The 20,672-nt window shown below is 37.9% G+C and overlaps 1 protein-coding gene across 1 annotated transcript in view; it reads right to left on the reverse strand.

Moving 5' to 3' along the window:
- Positions 1–10,191, reverse strand: part of LOC126828281 (uncharacterized) — a 109,900-nt gene extending 99,709 nt beyond the window's left edge. The window contains exon 1 of the mRNA XM_050557964.2: positions 9,488–10,191. Within this exon, the coding sequence (XP_050413921.1) occupies positions 9,488–9,563 (76 nt within the window). The 5' untranslated portion in view covers positions 9,564–10,191. The remainder of the gene's footprint in view (positions 1–9,487) is intronic.
- Between the last annotated feature and the right edge of the window lie 10,481 nt (positions 10,192–20,672).

Genomic DNA, 20,672 nt, shown 5'->3' on the forward strand with positions numbered 1-20,672 from the left:
TTTGTCTCCATTGGAATTCTTAATATTGTTGAAGAGGATGGTAGTTTATCGTGCAGGCAAATTTAATCCCAGATGAAATTTATTCATTTTAAGATTTATGGCCTTACACAAACGAGCCATATCGGAGTTCACGATATTCTTGTGTTGTTATTCATTTCGTTTTAGAAATTCCAGCTAATTAATTAACCAACATGCTTAGTTTTTCTTCTCTGCCATTCAACCTCAACAACCCCAACGCACGATGGCTAACATGATCTATTTATTAAGATATGATTTTAAGCTAAGTGGGGTATTAATCAATCAACAGCGCATGCCACCTTTCAAAAGTTCATTTATATTTTTTTTACAGTAACGTGTAAATTTTGACATATGACGGAAAAGAAACGAAACGCGAAACAAACTTGGTTTTTTTATCAGTATAAAAATAATCGCCATTATTGATTTTCTGAAGTTTGGCCGAATCAACTGCATTGATCATCCCTAAATGATAGAAAAATCCATATTTGACAAGAAATTAATCTCTAGGGGTGACTGCAAGGTTTTAAGCCGGTGACAGCTTATCTGCGCCACAACAAATACAACCATAAGTGGACAACGTGAGAATAGTCCAGTAAATTTATCGATTGGACAGACCGATGTTGTTTTTATTAAAGAAAGTTATTCTTCGCTTTAAAAATATAAATTCGTTTGATTCCAACTTCAAAGACGTCAAAGTAACAGAATGTGTGAAATAAATGCCAGGCACCGTTCAAGATTGCAAGGAGTTTTCAGTTTATTCGATTAAAAATAGTCTGGATGCTTTTTGATACTTGACATAAAATGAGGTATTAAAAAGAGACACGCCCACTTAGCAAGTTTTACAATATAAAGGAGCAGGGTATTCGGATTTTGGCCATATGAACATTTGTATTTATTTTATTATTATTTTTTTATTCCAAAATTCAATTGTCTTGAAAGTTTAAACCAGGAAGCTATGTGGATACACATGTACGCTTAAATTCTTACTGCCACACTACGAACCGGCAAGGTCTATAGTGTTTGTTCATGCGGCTGAACCGCCGGCACGATGAAGATTATATTTTCTATATTGAACACCACAACATCAATTAACAAATTTAATTTTAATCAGAGACACGGGAAACATCTGTAACTATAATGGTGTTTATTTGTGCGACTGTACCACCAACACGGTGGTGAGTCAACTGGCGAGGTTTAGGGTTTAGATTCCTCACTTGTATGTGACAAGGAGTAGGGTCGCCTGTTCAACCTCGTGGGTGTTCTCCTGGTCCTCCTGTTTCCTCCCACTGCTAAAGACCCATACGCGCAAGCGGATTATTGAAATAAAATTGAACCATATGTTAGTCTCTCTCTCTCTTTCTCTCTCTCTCTCTCGCTTTATTTTATTAGAAGGAAGGATACCAGTACACAAAAAATACATGATTTAATTGAATTTATATTAAATTAATTGCTAATACTATCAAGTCAGAAAAACCCGTTACGTTAAATATAAAGTAATTGGTCCTTCGTTAACTGGATTTATAATAATTTTTCTTTATAATACATTCTAGTAATAAAAAAAACAAATAACGGTCAATTTAGTAGTTAGTTCTTCTTGTCTTTTTGTCTGAATCGTGGTTAATAAAAACTACCGTAGTAATAATGGTACGTCAATTTTGTATGTTTTTTATTCATTCAATAAGTTCTTAAGTTTTCCGTAACGATTGCAAAACAGTAGATCGTTTTGCATTAACCCATTAACAAAGAGCGATTCTTTAATGACTACAAAAAAAACGTTACTGTAGAATAAATATTTAAACCAGAGAGAGACTGCTGGTGGGCTAATTGGGATGTATTAATAAAATGATGAATTGCTGTACAGAAGGTAATATGTATAGAATGACAGGAAACAAAATGAAAAAGGTAGATTTCATATCGATAATACCATAGAATGTGTATCGTGATTAATGGTAGTATAAACAAGAAAAGACATGCTTATATAATATATTGTAAATGAAATGGGGTGTAACTTCCTATTTGTCTACAGCAACCGGGATAATGAGAGAGGGAGAAATGGGGTTTAATGTCCACTCGACACAAACTAGGTCATTTCGGGACTAATATATTGTTCTATTTTATTTGAATAATACGCTTGTGCGTTGGGGTCTTTAGCAGTGGGAGGAAACCGGGGGACCCGGAGAAAACCCGCGAGGTTGGACACCGGGATAATGAAGACGGGCATATACCATGGGGTGTGCGATTAGGGGAACTTTGACAGGACAGCGGTGTTTCCGTCTATTCTTCACCAAATTCAAACTTTCAGGATATCGTTTGCGTGTACGCCAACGTTTACACGGTACCTCCGTTTTTCGTCTCATCCGAACAAATAAACACAGTTCCTTGCCAGGTCCCCCGTCCTTCATCATTCACACGGGGAAACGGCGCTCGAAAATCCTGAGGAACTTACTCAACCAACAAAAGCATCGAAATCGGGACCTTCTGGGTAGTGAGCCAGCACCTTCACCCACTGAGCCACCGTCCAAATAGTAGTAATACAACCCTACAACGATATGAGGAAGCGGGTCTCCAAAAGACATTTTTAACAGGGGCTACACGTCTCCTTAAAAAATTGCAACAGATTTTATACGCCTTAAGCAGGTTTATGGTTGGGATCTTCAAATGGCGTTCCATCTTGTTTAATGACTTCCGAATAACTAACTTCCGGTTGCAAGTATTCGAAAAGGCGGAGTGGAAAGGTCGTTGAATTTAAACTTGAATTATGTAAAGAAGGTCAGTTGTTATGACATTGTTGTGTGAAGAATACCTACTGACATAAAACAATGGTTAAGTGATTTCTGATTCATCTAATCAATTGACGCAAGCCCCCTCAATGACAGATTGACACTAGCCGACGATACGAGGCTCTTGGCGCAACTCACCACTCGGCACACGCTTCGTTTATTTTGACAGCTATCTCAGCCACCGGGCATCTTCTTCGTTCATGTTGACAGTTCCGACCAAGACGATTGTTTCAAGTAGAGTGGTCCCTAGAGTACACAGTCCATTACAGAAATTAGATAAATAAGACAATAGAGGGTTTATTATAGTTTTGCTTTAGGTCTGACAGCTAAACACTTGATTACACTGTACATTGTTGGCAATCAGACTAATACATGTAGTTACGTAAAGTCAAATTTATTGGTCAACATGGCCATGAGAGAGAGGGAGAGAGAGAGGGGGGTGTTAACGTCCACTCGGCACAAACTAGGTCATTTCGGGACTAACATATGGTTCAATTTTATTTCAATAATTCGATTGCGCGTAGGGGTCTTTAGCAGTGGGAGGAAACCGGAGGACCCGGAGAAAACCCATCAGGTTGGACAGGCGACCCTACTCCTTGTCACGTACAACCGGGGAATCGAAACACCGCCAGTTGACTCAATGACAGACCTTATGATACAGCGCGCACACGCTAACCATTCGCCCCATTCTTGATTTAAACCAGCAAAAAGATATTTCTCCAAACTGTAGTTTCTGGGGATTGTACTGTGTGTCGCTTTTTAGAACATCTGATACTTCTCTTTGGAGAGTTCCCATAGCTAACAAATTGTACTTTTATGATCTATAGTAGGTTTTGCTGTCGATGGGGACATTCAAAAATGTGGTTTTTTGAGGAATAAATTATGGTAGCCTATATTTCTGTTCCAAAACTTCGCTTTCGCGCAGGGTTTTTAACAGTAGAAGGACACCGGAAGGACCCCTCGAAAACACCCAAGGTTAGACGGCTGACCCTAAACAACCCGAGACCATCAATCATAGAAACAACCCTTCTCATTTTTCAGCAATTAACAAAACAGCGAATTAATTGTAGTCATGGTTCTATCATTTATTCATCATTTTGTATACTAAAAATCATTACGACACGGCTCATTAACGCGTGTTGCTACTAATTATGACTTTTAATTATTTACATTCACGGTTTTTAATATCCACGCAAAGACAACATCAAAGACACGCTTAATAATATCGCTTGCTTTCCACGATTTATTATCATGTACCGTTATTATTTGCTGCGGGACTGTATTTTGTTTTAATATGCTGCGAGACTACATTTTATTTTATATACATACCATAGACAACTGCTATAATTCCTTTTCTTTGATCTTACCGCCACCCTTGTTGATTTTGTTTATTATTTATTTTATCTGGTGTATATAAAATTATGATATATATATATTGGGTTATTTTCAGCAGTTTATTTATTTAGTGTGTTTAATAATAATGAGAATAGCGGGAGATACTGAAAAGTTTTATTTAGTGTCAATGCGTGCTAGATACATAAATATGCAGATTTGATTGCATTATATATACTAGTAAACAAGGTAATATTCTGTATGTATTATGGTAATAATGTTATTTTAATAAACAGAATTATATACGGAATACGACAAGTTTTAATACATACAAATATTGTTGAATTTATCAACTTTATTTTTCTTGGTGATTTAATTTTATTAAAGGGGCATTGTGTAAGATTTAGATAAAGAGCTGACCGGTCTCGTTATAACATTTCAAAAATAGATAATGCAAAATGAATATATTGAAAATTTCATTCAAACTACTTTATTTTGAGCGAAGTTATCAATAGTTGTAGTTTTGATAGATGAGTGCATTGATCGTAACCACCGTACTGGTCATTCGAGTCTTAGCCTCGCTTCTCCGTTTTAAGTTTAAATCATAAAATGTCCGAACCTTTATAATCTACTTAAAATCGGAACCATCCGATGGCATCGAGGGTTGATTATGGTCTTGTCATGTTAATACATGTCTAGTTAATAATTTATATAACATTTAAGGTCCAAAGAAAGGCTTGCATCAGGAAGATTTACTTCTCATTGCGCCCCTTCCCGCAACTCAGTTTGCCACGCCACTCACCACTAAAACTGTATCGGGCGTCTTGTATCCTTAATGTAGTACGTAACTTCCCCTTCCCAAGAAGAAAGTGTGCCGCCGATGCGCCCCCCCCCCCCGCCCCCACACACACACCGTCGCCCTATTGGTGCGCTCGCTGCTGTGTTAAGCCCAAGCTTCATTTAACTGTATCCTCCCACTGCTAAAGACCCCTGCGCGCAAGCGAATTATTGAAATAAAATTGAACCATGTGTTAGTCCCGAAATAACCTAGTTTGTGTCGAGTAGACGTTAAATACCATTTCTCTCTCTATCATTTAACTGTAACAAATAGCGGATATTGGATAGGATTTTGATTTAGTCTAGAACGTTTTATATCACTTCTCAGATTTATTTTTAAAAAAGATGCCCCCCCCCCACCACCTCTAAATTTTTCTCCCTTTCTACGATTTTGTATATTATGAGAGAAGTTTTTACCAAAGTTAAAATGATTGATTATGATATCCTTGTGTCCTAGTTTATGTTATGAATAATGTATAGAATCTGTGACAATTGATATTCATCTAAACTTGAAATCATTTCTTATCTGGAAATTATGAACCAGACTTTAATTGAGAAAAAGTACCCAATTAGCCTTTATAATTTTACGTGGTAATGTGTAAAAACATATTCTGCTCCTTTAAATTAAAGAATCTTCTTCGTGAAAAATAATAATGAAAAATGGTGGAACAATAGAACATTTATTATAAACAGTTTTTACTACCCAGTTATTAATTTTACGCTCTTTTAAAACACGATTAAAAACACTACAACATTAGTAAGCGTTGAACAGTAGTCATTTGTTATAAAACGATTTTAACAGTTTTTTTGATAGTCAATTATAAAGTTTTAGAGACGACAAATTCAACTTGTCAGATAGGAAGAGGATGATGGCGTGATGCTTTCACAAGAATCAAATATCATTTCCTTTTGTTTAAAAAGCCTTTCATTTTATAAGAATTATTGGCACGCTAACATTCGTTTAGTTAGCTATACGACAGAATACAGCATTAAATCGATTAATATTCGAGACCATAGCCTCTAGATCATCGTCTCTGTTGGACTTTGAGATTAATAGATTTACACAAGCCGATAACCAACTTTCAAAATATGTCAAAATATCATATTTCTTTTTGTTCAGAATAATTAATTAATTATTTTAAATTTTTATTAGTTAAAGGCACAATATTACAGACTAAAAGACAAATACAGACTTATGGTAATCTTCTTATAAATTATAATGTTTCAAAAAGTATCTAACTGGGTCAATACTAATAGGTGTTAAGGTCATCTAAAATTGCCATCCCTTTCTATTGATTTTATGCCGCCATCTTGTTTTTCTCAGGCATACGTTTCTCTGGTAAATATAATTATTCCATTATGTCTGTCTGCATACTGAACCGTCGCACTGGTAAACGTTTATTAACACCCGAATAACGTTACGCAGGTGATGCTAATCTGGGTATATAGGTCTACTTGTAAATTGTCTATGTATTGTTTGTTTTGTCTATATTTACTTATGCTGTTCTCCAGGTTATTAATCGTAATTTATGTCGGAAATATATGTTTGTCTACAGGATATCCAGTATGTTTACCACGCACGATACTAGATCTGTGGAAAATATCTTTCCGTGTTTATACCCACAATTCTAACCCTAACCCTTCAGAATAGTTTTACACACAATCCACCGTTTTTACAGCTTCAATTGGTACGTTTGACATGTAATATGTAAACCTAACTCGAACCCTAACCCTAGAGAAATATATTTTCCAGATCGTACAAAGATCTAGTATTGTGCGTTTACCACGTGTATTGTACGCGCCCATTAATATCGGGACAACGTTGAGGTCCTTGATATATCTGAGTATCAACTTGCCGATGCAGCATTTGTTTTGTCTATGGTTCTAATGCATTTCTCCAGTGTTGTCTAGTAGTCGTAATTCATCTCAGCAACATGTATATCTACAAATTGACCAATATCACTTGAACGCGTCCATTAGCAACGGGGCAACGTTGTGTAAGGGGTATACTTGTACTTGCATTATTTATTTTGTCTGTATTTTCTTATACGGTTCTCCAGTCTATTAGTCGTCATTCATTTCGGCAACACATTGGGCCCATTGGGGCTCTTTGTTCCATTGTTCCATATTTATGCGATGAAAGCAACCAGAATGTCAATGTTCCAGGTCGTATTCAAATGCGAGATACTCATGCAGGCCAATATATTTTGTATTTCTTTAAAGAAAAAATGTTTATTAAAGTTGTATTGATTGAAAAATCGTGTATCAGAATCTAACACGTTGTATTGGCAGTCAGGCTGTTCGCGGAACTTGTAAAAGTATTGACAAAAAAAAAAAAAAAATCAATTTATGACTTAATTCAATTTATATCATATTATAGTTTTTTATATCATAGTAATAAAAGGTGTTTATATGACACGACCGTGACGACCTTAAGACACGTACATTGCTATTTAAAAAATGTATTATTGATTATTCCCAGTAAAGTTTATTTATTTTAGTCCAGTTTCATTAATGTAAATCGCTGCATTTCTAGTTAGCTTACGTGTATCATACATGTATTATCAAACCCCCACATTCATATTGTATTTCAGCAGCAAAGAAATGTCAACGGTTCGATTTTCTTATTATCAAGAACAGAAAATGCATTCATGTTGTACTGAAATATATAAATAGCCATCCATATATATACCAAAAAAAAAACCAAACACGAGAATATTAATGGTAAAAATGTCACTTCCTTCAAGTATTTTATTGCACCATTGATCGTTTAAAAGAGATATTGCCTTCTTGAATATTGTATTATAGAAATTATTTGACAGTTTTTTGTAATACATTCGGGAATTTTAAACGAGGAATATATTCCATTAAGAGAGATAAACTGAAGAAATTGCTATAATGTTTGTAGTTCGTTATGGCAGTATGTCCTGTAAAACTATGTTTGAAATCAGTGTTAAGCGTTATTTAATATTTGGATATCGCATTATTTAAAAACTGTTATCGCAATATGACTATGTTTCGCAATATTTTATTTTAAAATATCCAACATATCAGTAATTCGTGGCCAGATAACCGATCATTAATTGGTAACATTCGTAAGACAAGGATCAAATTTGGTCAAATTTGTTATGAGATTGTATTTTTTTTCGGGGGTGGGGTGAGGGGGGGTGGCCGAATGGTTAGCACGTGCGCGCTGTATCATAAGGTCTGTCATTGAGTCAACTGGCGTGGTTTCGATTCCCCGGTTGTACGTGACAAGGAGTAGGGTCGCCTGTCCAACCTCGTGGGTTTTCTCCGGGTCCTCCGGTTTTCTCCCACTGCTAAAGACCCCTACGCGCAAGCGAATTATTAAAATAAAATTGAACCGTGTGTTAGTCCCGAAATGACCTAGTTTGTGTCGAGTGGACGTTAAACTCTCTCTCTCTCTCTCTCTCTCTCTCTCTCTCTCTCTCTCTCTCTGTGTATTTTATTCTGCTTTGTTTATCAAACTTATATTTTGTCAACGACATGTTGAACGGAACTATGCACAATCTTATTGTCAATATAGAGCCAAAGACGTTTGGTTCTATTTTCCCGTCTTTAGTGTGTACTTTCTTACTTCCCCTGATTCTGAGACGTTGGTATAAACTGCGGAATACAACGGCTAGACTTATTATAGTTCCAGCATAACACAATGATATTACACGGTTTCTCTTAAATACTACTATATGAACCATACAACTCAGAACGTCAATCTATTATTATATCTATTTAATTTTAATTTGTAACAGAACATAGTTTCTTTACGGATATGTAAAATAAATATTGTTAATGTATAAAACGAACCTCGCACGTGGTAATAAAAACAAGGCTATCAGTGAGTCGTTGTAACTGTTCTTTTTGTGTGTCGGCTAACGATGTGGCGATTTTTATACAGGGGTTCTTTATGTTTGTGTCCGATGCGGTACTAAGACCGGGTATGGCCGTTCAAATAACATCAAGCCGTTGTCACAGTGTAGATCATCACTGTAATGTACATCCGTTGATTTACACGTGTATGTTTACCTATCAATCAGTAACTTACATTAACAATGGCTGAACATACGGCCGCTAGAAGACATAAGCGGTTGTCATAATTTGCGATCTCAAAGACGTCGGATCACGAATGTTTTTGTTAAATATTCCTCGTTATTTTCCTATTGTTGTAAATTGTTTATGTTATCTGCAACTGATTGTAATATCTCTGCTGTGGCCCCTGTGTCGTTTGTTTTGTCTGTATTATAATGGGCAGTCATCCTTAATAGACAAAGCGGTCGTCATAATCAAGAACCCGAATACCACGGTTTACGAATGTTTTCCTTAAATATTCTTCATTATCTAACTTTTTTTCCGTTTCAATATCTATGTTATCTGTGAAATGTGTATGCATCTACTGCTGTGGCCCCAATGTCGTATGTTTTATCTGTTTATTATGTACAGTCGTCCTGCCTTGATATTTTTTAAAATTTAAAAAAACAAAAGAGAATATAAATAATTCTTACCTGAAATTATCACAGATAAAAGAAGAAATTTGAAAATATCCAAATAATGGCTTAATCCTTTACTCAGTTGTAACATGATGTTGTCTTTTTGTGCATTCTATAATAACAAGAAACATACACGTCTAATTCATTCTATATATAATATTCACGGTCTCCATAAAACACTAGAGGTCGGTACCTGTTTATCACAATAATTAATCAGCTAACAGTAGGTATTCTAGTAGTTTATATATATATACACATAAGTATATTACAACTTTACCTACATAACAGTCTACTAGTATATACGACAGTCCGTTATTAAAGCGACCGCATCCACTCAAAGTTCATTCACAATTATATCTATGTATGTATATACTGCTATGTTTTTGTTGATCTTTTACAGTCTCTTTCAAAATTGATCATATTCCATTCTACATCTTCATGTAGTTTATACATACACTATATACCGCCCTTTATCTTGATATCACACAGGGGTCGGCCCACCGACCAATCAAATGGCGTAATAAGTGCTACGCCCCCATTTGTTGATAGCAATTAATGATCCGTCAGTTCACGGGGGCTATATAAACTTTAAGTGGCCGGGCGGTTACGGCAGTCAACCCGATCACTCCGCTATACACTTTACAACTACACTGCTGCTTGGCCCAACGATATCTGAAAACTGGTGAGCGATATACTCTCGTGTCTTTTCAGTGACTGCTGTAAACTAGAAGCCGAGTTGGAAGGTCGTAATAAAAGGCAATCTATACATCTAGCGCTTAGCGACGTTGGTGATCGTTGATCGTGATAAGGTTGGGAACGGAACACGGCAAGGTTTTAAAGGGACTATAAACTTGGCGAGTAATGATTTCTTCCGCGGTTATATGTCTTGATTCATATTAATTTAGAGTAGCTGTGTGGATATATAGGGATAAATGTAGCCGCTCTATGTACATTTCAAGTCTTGTTCCGTACAAAATCCCTAAATTATTGAATAAACTTTGTCCAATTTAAACAACAGGCACCCCTTTTCAGCTCAGAGCTACGTAGTCCAGATATTTTGTTTTTTTGTGGTGGTGGTGGAGAGGGGGTGGGGTCACGGTGACAAAGCGAGTAAGGCGCTGGCTTGCTAGCCAGGAGGTCGGATGTTCGATCCCTGCACTGGCCGAGAAAGTTCATCCAGATTTTCCGGCGTGGTTTCCCTTGTCAGTGATGCAGGACTGAGTGTCTGACAAGGGCTGCAGCTGTGTAGTCGTTCGGATGGGACGAGAAACCGAGCTCCTGTGCACGTAAAAGATCCCTTGTCAGTGATACAAGACTGAGGGTCTGACAAGGACAGCTGTCTAGTCGTTCGGATGGGACGAAAGACCGAGGTCCCGTGTACACATTGGCGTGCACATAAAAGATCCCTTGACAGTTTGAATTCGATATAGGAGTCGGCCGTAGTTCCGCTGTCCGGGCAAAATTTCCCTCATAGCACACTGTATGGTGTATGACGTCTTCATTAGCCCAGAAGAGCGGAACAGTAGGACGTTAAACCTCATTTCATTTAATTTCATTTCAGATATTTTTCGCATCGTACCGTTCGCCGACCTCGATAGCTTATATATCCTTACTTGGTCTTCGTCTCTATAATGGGAAGTTTAAAGAGCGCTTCAAGGATTACATGACCCACCGTTCATCGATTCTCAATTTGAAATGTGTTTCAGTGAGAATAAGGTGAAACCCAATGGTGATTTAATTGGTGATTAACGACAACCCCACCAGATATCACCACGGGAGCCATGGTGGCACAGTGACCAAGTGTGTAAGGCGCTGACGCACTAACCAGGGTGTCTCTGATTCGATCCTGGTGATCTTTCATTGTGGATTCTCCTTGCCACACCAGTGGTGGCCAGGAAGTTGTTCGGATGACCCCCCAACCTCCGCCCCCAACACAAAATTACTGGAAAACTGCCTCCCAATTATGGGCATAACCCTCCCCACCCCAGGCAATTCCCGGATAACTGCTTCTAAATTATGAAATGAAAATGAAATGTGGTTTAACGTCCTGCTGTTCTGCTCCGACTGTCTAAATTATGTATATGTTACTAAAAGACTGCTTTTGATAGAAAATATTTGAAAGTTGCAATCTCCGGGTGCCTCATCGAATGATGATATGAAATATGTTTGACTCGATTGGTGGTGATTAGTGTTACCACCTCCCTATTGATATCCCAGGGATCAAGGACCAAAGGAGGACATGAATTCATAACCGCAGGTACCGTTTTCCAGATGAACCAGTCTCTCCCATTAAGACGATTGAAATATTTAAACTATAACATATAAAAATAATTACAAAACTTATAAATAATTTACCTCTAAACTAAATTAAAACACAGATTAAACACCAGCACAATGCATGACAGAATAAAATGGCTGGAAGTGAAGCTGAACGATATCCCCAGAGAACATGTGTATTACATTAAAGTATTGATTTTAAGACCACCGTCAAAAGCATATTATCAACGAAGATTTCGCACTTGACAACAATTAACGCTTTTAAAGATATATAGATAAAATATTACATTGAATTACTGATTGAATGATAACCGCCATATTGAATGATAAATCGCCATATTGGGAAACAGATGTCGTGTATTACAATGACATCAAAACCACTTTGACTTTGAACAAACCAATTTAAAAATTTAGATTTTTAAACAAAACTTCTCTGATAAGACATGTATATTGAACAATGTAGTTTTAAATATTAATCAGGCAGTGGCTTTGAATCTTTGTCGACGAAACAATTAGTGTGCGCTGTGGCCATTGTTTACGGAAGTTTTCAAATTAGAATAAAGAAAGGCTTCGGGTTGCAAAGGAATACATGATTGTTTTAAAAGGCGCTAGCAAGCAGATTCGTTCAGCTTTGTATGTCACACTCACTTGGTTCTTTGATGATTCCCTACAGCAATGGGGGTGTTAAACACCATTTCGTTTATTTGGGGCCTGTTTATGTGTTGTTTTACTACTGGGTCGTGTCAGGAATATGGCCGTTTAACCCATAATCATGATGGTCCGGTTCCCTGTGTATAAAGCTCCGCATTTAACCCATCATCCATTTTTACGTTAAATCATCTATCGATCACAAACCATTTTCAAATCCACTAAATATAGCAGGCTAACGATGGCATTGAGAGTTGATTATGGTCTTAATAAGTTAATTAATGTCTAATAATTTAGATAACATTTAAGGCCTAAAGAAAGACCTGCAATAGGCAGATTTAGCTGTGACATAATGCATGTTTAATGTTTGGCGTAGGTCGGTCTAGAGCCCCGTAATTCCATAAGAAATTGGCGAAGCCCCGGGTTCGATCTGGTCGTTGGCAGAGAAATGCTCTGGAAGTTTTCAGCCTGGCTTCCCCTTGTCTGGCAAGGATCGGCACCCTGTTGTTCAGATAGGACGAAAGAAACCTTTGCAATTGGAGTTCTTGAGCCCGTTATCATTATCCGGGTGGGTGGAGAAACGCAGAACGTTAAACCCCATGGGATCATGCAATTAGAGAGAGCTAGATCGGAGACGGCACTGCACAAATGACTTCATATATGCTAATATGTGCAGGACCGCTCTAATTGCATGATCCTAAAATCCTTTTGATTGAATCGGCACAGAATCTATAGTTTTGGTTTTATGTATGTTTTATATAACCTGGTTATATACATAGACTTATACGATGATGTACTAGGAATAATCAATGTAAACAACCGATTCACTCTCTCTATATAAATATACCAACATATGTTAGCCTTAAAATAAATGGTATCAAACTGCGTTATAAGTGATCCGTCGTAATCAAATACGTCTTGAGAAAGTTTTAGTCAGAAGGTGGGCCCGTTTGATATAAATTGCCGTAGATACCCGAACGCATTCTCTGTGGCATTAATATGGTATAGCTATAAATAAAAATCATACATGTCATAACTAGGAAACATCATCATTTATAAAGGGTGCAGTTGATATCAATGAGCACGTGAAGCGCTGACTGATTCGTACATGTACGGTTTAACACGCAGAAGCAATAGTGGGCTTTAATTGTAAGGGAGACAACCTAATTTTGTTTTTCAAGTTGTCTTTCAAAGAATACGGAAAAGGCGTTTGGGTGGCTGATGGTGGGTGGGGAGTTATGACCTCATCTATAAAAACAAAAATTGTTTAGCTAATTGAACTAAGGTGAGGTATGGGATGTTCTAGAAAAATTAAGCATACCCTTCCTCGTGCACGACACTCGTCATTACTATTGCAAACATGTTTTAATTTGCTAATTGGATGGCGTGTTTTATGTGTAGGATAAAGTAAGAGATTGAGGTTATGCTAGGGAAAGAAAGACTAAAGAAAATTACCACGAGAAAAATAAAACCCGAGGCCGGAGGCCGAGGTTTTTCTTACGAGGTTTTTTTCCTTTAGTCTTTCGTCCCCAGCATAATCGAAGTCGAAGACTTTATCTTGCTTATAACCCGTCTATGTTTACATGTACGTAAATGAGAGTATCCCAGAATTCCAGTAAGAAAAACCTTATATCATGTTTCCTTATGGAAAATAAAAACCTACCCTGGAAGAATAACCCGTTACAGGTTTAAAGAAAAACTTTCAGAAGAATAATCCCAAATTCCCCTGTATATATTCGAAGCCCCCCACCCCCTACACACACACCCACACACCCTCACACTCACACACACTTTCAGACCGCAAGTAATTCCAGGCATAGAATATATCCCAAAGATGAAAGATATTTACCGTTATAGGTTTATAAATGCGAGGAATAGTAGTTATTTCTCGGTGCAACCACATACTGGGAAGTAATAGAAAAACCGAAGTCCCGTGTACACATTGACGTGCTTGTAAAAGAACCCTTGACAGTTGAAATTCCAAATAAGAGTAGGCCGGACAAAATTTATCTCATAGCACACTGTATGATATAAACATTGTCCCGGTTGGTGCAGAAAAGTAGGACATTAAGGCTAGGGTTAGAATTGGGAGAATGTACGATGTTTAGAAAAAGAAATGGGGTTTAACGTCCACTCGACACAAACTAGGTCATTTCGGGACTAATCGACGTTTAGACCACCGGTTCCCGTCTGATCTTTGTGGCGAGCAGTCCATTTAACCCGGGATGAAGGATAGGCGGTCCGATAACTCTTGGGAGTTTTCAGACCCGGTCCCCACTTGACAAGAAAGGGACGCTAGTAAAAGAGTCCTTGACATTTAGAATGAGGGAAATTATTTCTAGCACCACACACGTGGTCATAGAGTCTCCATGTGATCGAAGTTAAACTTCTAAATGAAATGAAATGAGGGTTAACGTCCTATTTTTCTCCTCCGACTGGTCTAATGGACACGGGCACATGCTACGTAGTGTGCTATGAGGGACATTTTGCCGTGACAGTGCAGTGGCGCTACAGCCTGTTATATCGAATTTAACGTGCACGCCAATGTGTACGCGGTACCTCGGTTTTTCGACCTTTGCCAGGCCCTCGGTCTGGCACCACTTATATACAAGTAGGTACCACGCCGGAAAATCCCGATGAGCTTTCTCGGCCAACGCAGAGATCGAACACGGGACCCCCAGGTTAGCGAGTCAACGTCCTACCCACTGAGCCACCGTGGCTCCTGTTAAACTTCTAACCTATATCAAGGATTGTCTATTATCAAGGACTTTGGCTTAGCTTCGCCTAGATCCGCTATACCTAACAGAAAATAAATCTAAGATGCAAAGACGGGGAAATGGAAAATCTATCAGGCACGTTCTGGTAGGCCTACTCTAGGACTCACCCACACAGACAATTCGTATAGGCCTGTAAATGGCATGACTGCGTCTGTTGTAATTTACTGGCTGCCCACTTTCCTTCCCGTGCGAAAGAATCTGACAAGTCTTCTGAAATTTTGTCATAAACAAAATTATGCCGACAAAGGAAATTGGATTAATTTTAAACGTAATTAAAACATATAAATAAAGGGGATTAATTATTGAGTAATATCTAAACCGATGCCACGTGCCCCAAAATAAACGGATCGTTTGTAGACATCGGACAGTCGCCGATTGATGAGGTCTTTTGATTCCGGGTTCGAGTGAGTTAATAAAGACTGCTAATGATCCTTAATGGGGAACAAAATAAACCGAATAATAATTCAATGGTCGGTTCTTAATTAAGAAACTGACATTGCTATGTCTGGCGACATCTTCAAAGTCGAGGTTCGCAGCAGACAGCCGATGACGTATGTAGCGAGTTTGTAACAGAGCTGATGTTTATTAGACTAATTAAGGTCCAAATGGCGCGCGTGCGACTCACGGGCAATTAAAATCAAAAGTTTATGCTTGACTTTTACCTTGGAACTGACTCCTATAGAAACGTAAACCCTCCACAGAAGTTCAGAGATGGCGTTAATTAATTGATATCATAAGCTTTATATTACAATGTAGCCCCGTGGTGCTTAACACTGATCACAATGCCATGTATTGATAATTTGCCAGGCATATAATTCCAACAAAAGACTCCATTCCACGTAAACTTCATCATTAGAAAGATGTAATATAGATAATCTCATCGATGATCATCTGGACTGTGAAATCATTAATTAGTAGCCTACTGTGGATTCTTTCGAGACATATCCTTTATTGTCCTGTGTCTAACGAAGTTCAGAAAGGGGTGTTGGAATAGGCTCCGTTCGTCCGCCCTTCTGCCCATCTGGACCTTCAGTGCCCGTTTTGCTTCCGGGACATATCTCATAAACCGTTCCATATATCTTCACGAAACTTTGTAATATTGTAATAGTAGTGCCTGTGGCCAGTGGCGGACTGGCCAGGTTGTCAGGCCCAATGGCAAGTGGGCCCCTGAGGAAGTGAGTCCACTTAGACATTAGACAATATTTAAAACATAAATATCAGAAAATATTATTAGCATGAAAATTCTAATCGCATATTTTTGTTACCACTTACATATTTTTTGAAAATTTAATTTCGTCTCCTGGCAACCAATATTTTCAGACCCAGTCTGTCACTGCCTGTGACTAATTAGAAATTTCTCACATTTAATTTTTGGTGATTCCATGGAAGCACATTTGACTATTTGCGTGCCTATTTGTTGTTGCTTTGGAAAACAATTCTTTGAATTTACATTTTTAGCAAGGATTTGACAATTTCATTTCCTTTGGCACATACATAACGCCGTGAGTAATAACTATTCATTTTATGTTCTGTATAGAAAAAGTTATTGCATTATTTACTCCAATATATATGTATTTATGTGTTATTGTTTCTGATAAAGAATATAATTTACCTTTCTAATACTGCCCAATCTTATTATACAAACTGATTTATTCAAATAGAGTTATTTTCTCTTTGTTCACTTTTAATTTACCAAAAAGCTATTTCTCCCATAAATACGAAACTAACGCGACGCTTTTCCAATGCCGTCTGCCATAAACATACAAAATCATTTCATTTTTCAATTTGTTATATAAGATGGCGGGTAATCAAGGTTTTTTATGAGTATTCAAGTTAGACGTTTACGAGCACTCGGGAGTTTATCTGTCCAATGTTACGACCCCTGCATAGAGAAGATTATTTAAAAATAATACTGGTGAACGAGATAAAAGGTTTTTTGCTTGTTGATGTATGGTCATTCGTTAACATAAATCTTTTTTTAATAATTCGAAATAAAGAAATAAATGAACTCATAATGACTATTATCTGAAGTTTTAATGTATAGCTTCGCCACTAGGGGGCATTAACTGCTTATCTAATACAAAATCAATTTATATATTTTGGATATTGGGAAACTGTGTATTTGTAATCAGGGTTTTGTTCGGTGGTGATATTGGACTGAAAATTCATTCCAGTCACAATTTAATATTCTTACAGTGTCTAGTATACACGTCTAAAACCGAACAAAATGAAACGGGATTTAATAGGTAACGTCTAAATATTAAAGCCAACTGCAGAAATCGTCAGGGTCGCGAGATGTAAACAGGGCTAGGGCACGTGATTGTGGGTTAGGGTTAGGACTAGGTTTAGCGCTAACCCTGTTTACATCGCGTAACCTTTGACCAAATCTGCAGAGAAAGAAGGTTTAACGTCCACTAGACACAAACTAGATCATTGGGTCTTCAGCAGTGGGAGGAAATCGAAGGACCCAGAGAAAGCCCACGAGGTTAGTCACGCGACCCTAATCCTTGTCACGAACAAGCAGGCACTCGAAAACCACGCTACTTGATCCAATGACAGACCTTCAGATCACCCCCACCCCCCTGGGTAAAATTATTACGCGAAATTAATGATAAACTGTTTGGTTGTTGAAACAAAAGTGAATCAATCGTTTTTATATAAAAAAAAAACAGACAAGCACATAGAAACATAACATGGGTTTTGCTTTTGTTTGAGTCCCGTTCACAAGGAGCAGATCAAAGTGGGTTAGAAAGAACCGGAAGGTGCCCTTCCCTTCTCAGCCCACTCACGGATTCAGGATATTCTACTTGGGTGTACAGCGGTGATTGGTTGCAATACACTTCGGAAGATGGACTGGCTTTGTCGAGAATAGGGAAGTAAATTGTATTCAAAACATAACGTATAGTTTAAATTAATTCAAGATAGGGCAGTCAAGACACAGAACATACATACATCATACATACTCGACCGGAATTAGGGCAGACAGCGGATCCACAAATACATCTATATTAACATGTAAGTGTGCTATATCAGGAACTATACAGCAAGAAGAATAATCATGGTTCCTGTAGGATTTCTCTGGAGGCACCATATGTCATTTTTTATTCATAAAAACAACAGTTATTATGTTTTATTTTACATTATTTAAAATCCCAAGGCATCAGGGAATTGGTTGTTATTCGGTTCTATATATGGCAATGGAAGTAGAATAGGGTTTCATGTCTCTTCAACACAATATTTCGTTTATTTTACGATAAAACAGATGGTGATTTCTATTTCTATGCTCACGTGTGCAAAGCGAGGTGGGGGAATGGTGTCCGTACAGTCCACACTGTACCAACTCTCAATGGTTCGGGTGAGGGGGTCTAGTGGTCTAACTAGTGCGTATAAAATCACAAGGTCTGTCATTGAGTCAAGTGCCGTGGTTTCGATTCACCGCTTGAACGTGACAACCAGGTACAACGACCATATTGAAAATTCGGGTTTAAGTCTAAATGACCAAATTGAAGATTGGCTGAAGGCGTCAACTCAAAAGTTATCTGCCAGAAGGAAGAAAGTGCCCACGTCCCCTGAGCATAAATAGGTCATTTTAGAACAAATATTATTAATTCCATTCCTTTCCTAAGTGTAGTGGGACTTTGGGAACCCGGGGTAATTGCACACGGTCTGGCTATATCTGTCAACCCACGTTTCGCTTTCAGGTTTATTTCCGAATGGTTTCCCAAATGATTTTGGCACCTTTACGTTGGAATTCGAGGTTTTAATATTCCCCCATTGATTTTGTTACTACTTCCGGAAAATTAATGTGCCGAACCTATAGGCCTCGTTATACGTCATAAGAAGACATGAAATATCTTCTTTGACCTTATATAGCGTTAAGAATTTCATTTTCTTGGTGCACCGAAAGCTTTAGTCATTTAACCCAACATCCGGTCACGTCCAATCAGGGCCGTATGTAGTATCTTTAAAGTGGTTGTGCAGCAGAGTGGTGGGGCGCCATAGCCTTCACGTACGTGATATAAAAAAAAGTTTCCATCAGGGCAAACGAACCCATTGGCGTGTGGGCGCCCTTAAAACCGATCGACTGATCAGTGCCTTAAGAGCATCACCGTGTGATCATAATCAAGTGTATTATTTTATAATTGTCAAAATAATTTTTGTTTTTTGGGATGGGGTGGATGGCGCAATTTCTCGGGGCGCCTTATTTTTCTGGGGGTGCAATGTACCCCATTGCACCCCCGCTAAATACGGTCCTGCTTTCAATCCCAGGACCAAACTCAAGGCCCGGTCACCAGTGAGGTCATTCTGCACAGCGTGCTACATCTACTCGTACTTCTCACGCGGAGCTAAATGTAGACAGACAGTCATATTTTGTATGCTATGAGGATTAAAATCTGCAAAAGCCTAAGTATAATTCATTAGTTATTTAGAACCCTTTAAGCACATTTTGCGCCCTTATCAGGAACACTATCATCTGTATCTGGGTGGGTAACATTCAATTTACATTTCATTTATAAATTCAGACATTCTGAATAATAACCACGCGCAACCGGATTATCATTTCCATTATGTCTTTTGTTCACTGGCCTTCGTATAATTAAATATGATACATAAATGTAATTGGGGACTCTGATTTGGGTTATTGTATAGTATTAAAAGATCGCCAGAGTTTCAAGGTTCTCGCCCTTGTCTATTCATGTAAGTGACATGTATCGAGCACGTGTTACATTTGAAACGTATTTTTTACGTCACACACTGTCAGTTTTAATAAGAAGCTATCTTAAAGTCCTTTGTTTAATTTCTTCACATCTTGTGCAAGCGGTATTAGTAATGGATGATCGAGTTACATGTATTACGATCAACACGAACATCCAGATAATCCTGATGTTTTATGTTGTTACCAGTGAATTCAGGAAATCCCAATCTATTTTAAATCTAATTTCGACAGTAGATATGAAGATCCATCCCTAACAGTGCTACTGACACAACTAAGGAGGGTTAGCATGAGTGAGATATCAAGCAGATTCTGGAAGCTTTCTCAATATTTTGGTATGATTTTGATGGAAAAGATAGAATCCAAGAGTCAATTTTAGCACCAGGGCGTACGCAGAAGAAGCGCAATGGCAATATCAGCTACCTTGATAAATTCACTTCCTTTCATATTCTGAAATTTGGGATTGGAGGCGTAAAACTTAGCGTCGCCCCAGGAACAAAACCAAACCCAATGCACACCACAAATAAAAGCTAATACTAATATCTGTGACTGTCGTTTGTTTGTCTGTTTGTCTGTAGGTTCAGAGTTGTCCCGGGGATGAAATTTGGTGTATCGGGGTAGGTCGAAAAGGGGAGTAATATAGGCTAGGTGGCGTTGACCTACCGCTTCCGGTTTTGGAGTTATACTAGTTCCAACCCGTGCAGTGGCTGTTCATCCGCTAATATTATATAAAACTAGCTATAAAGCCATGTCCCGAGGCTGAAATTTGGTGTATAGGGGAAGG

Source organism: Patella vulgata, chromosome 7, assembly GCF_932274485.2.
Source record: "Patella vulgata chromosome 7, xgPatVulg1.2, whole genome shotgun sequence".
Lineage (NCBI taxonomy): Eukaryota > Metazoa > Mollusca > Gastropoda > Patellidae > Patella > Patella vulgata.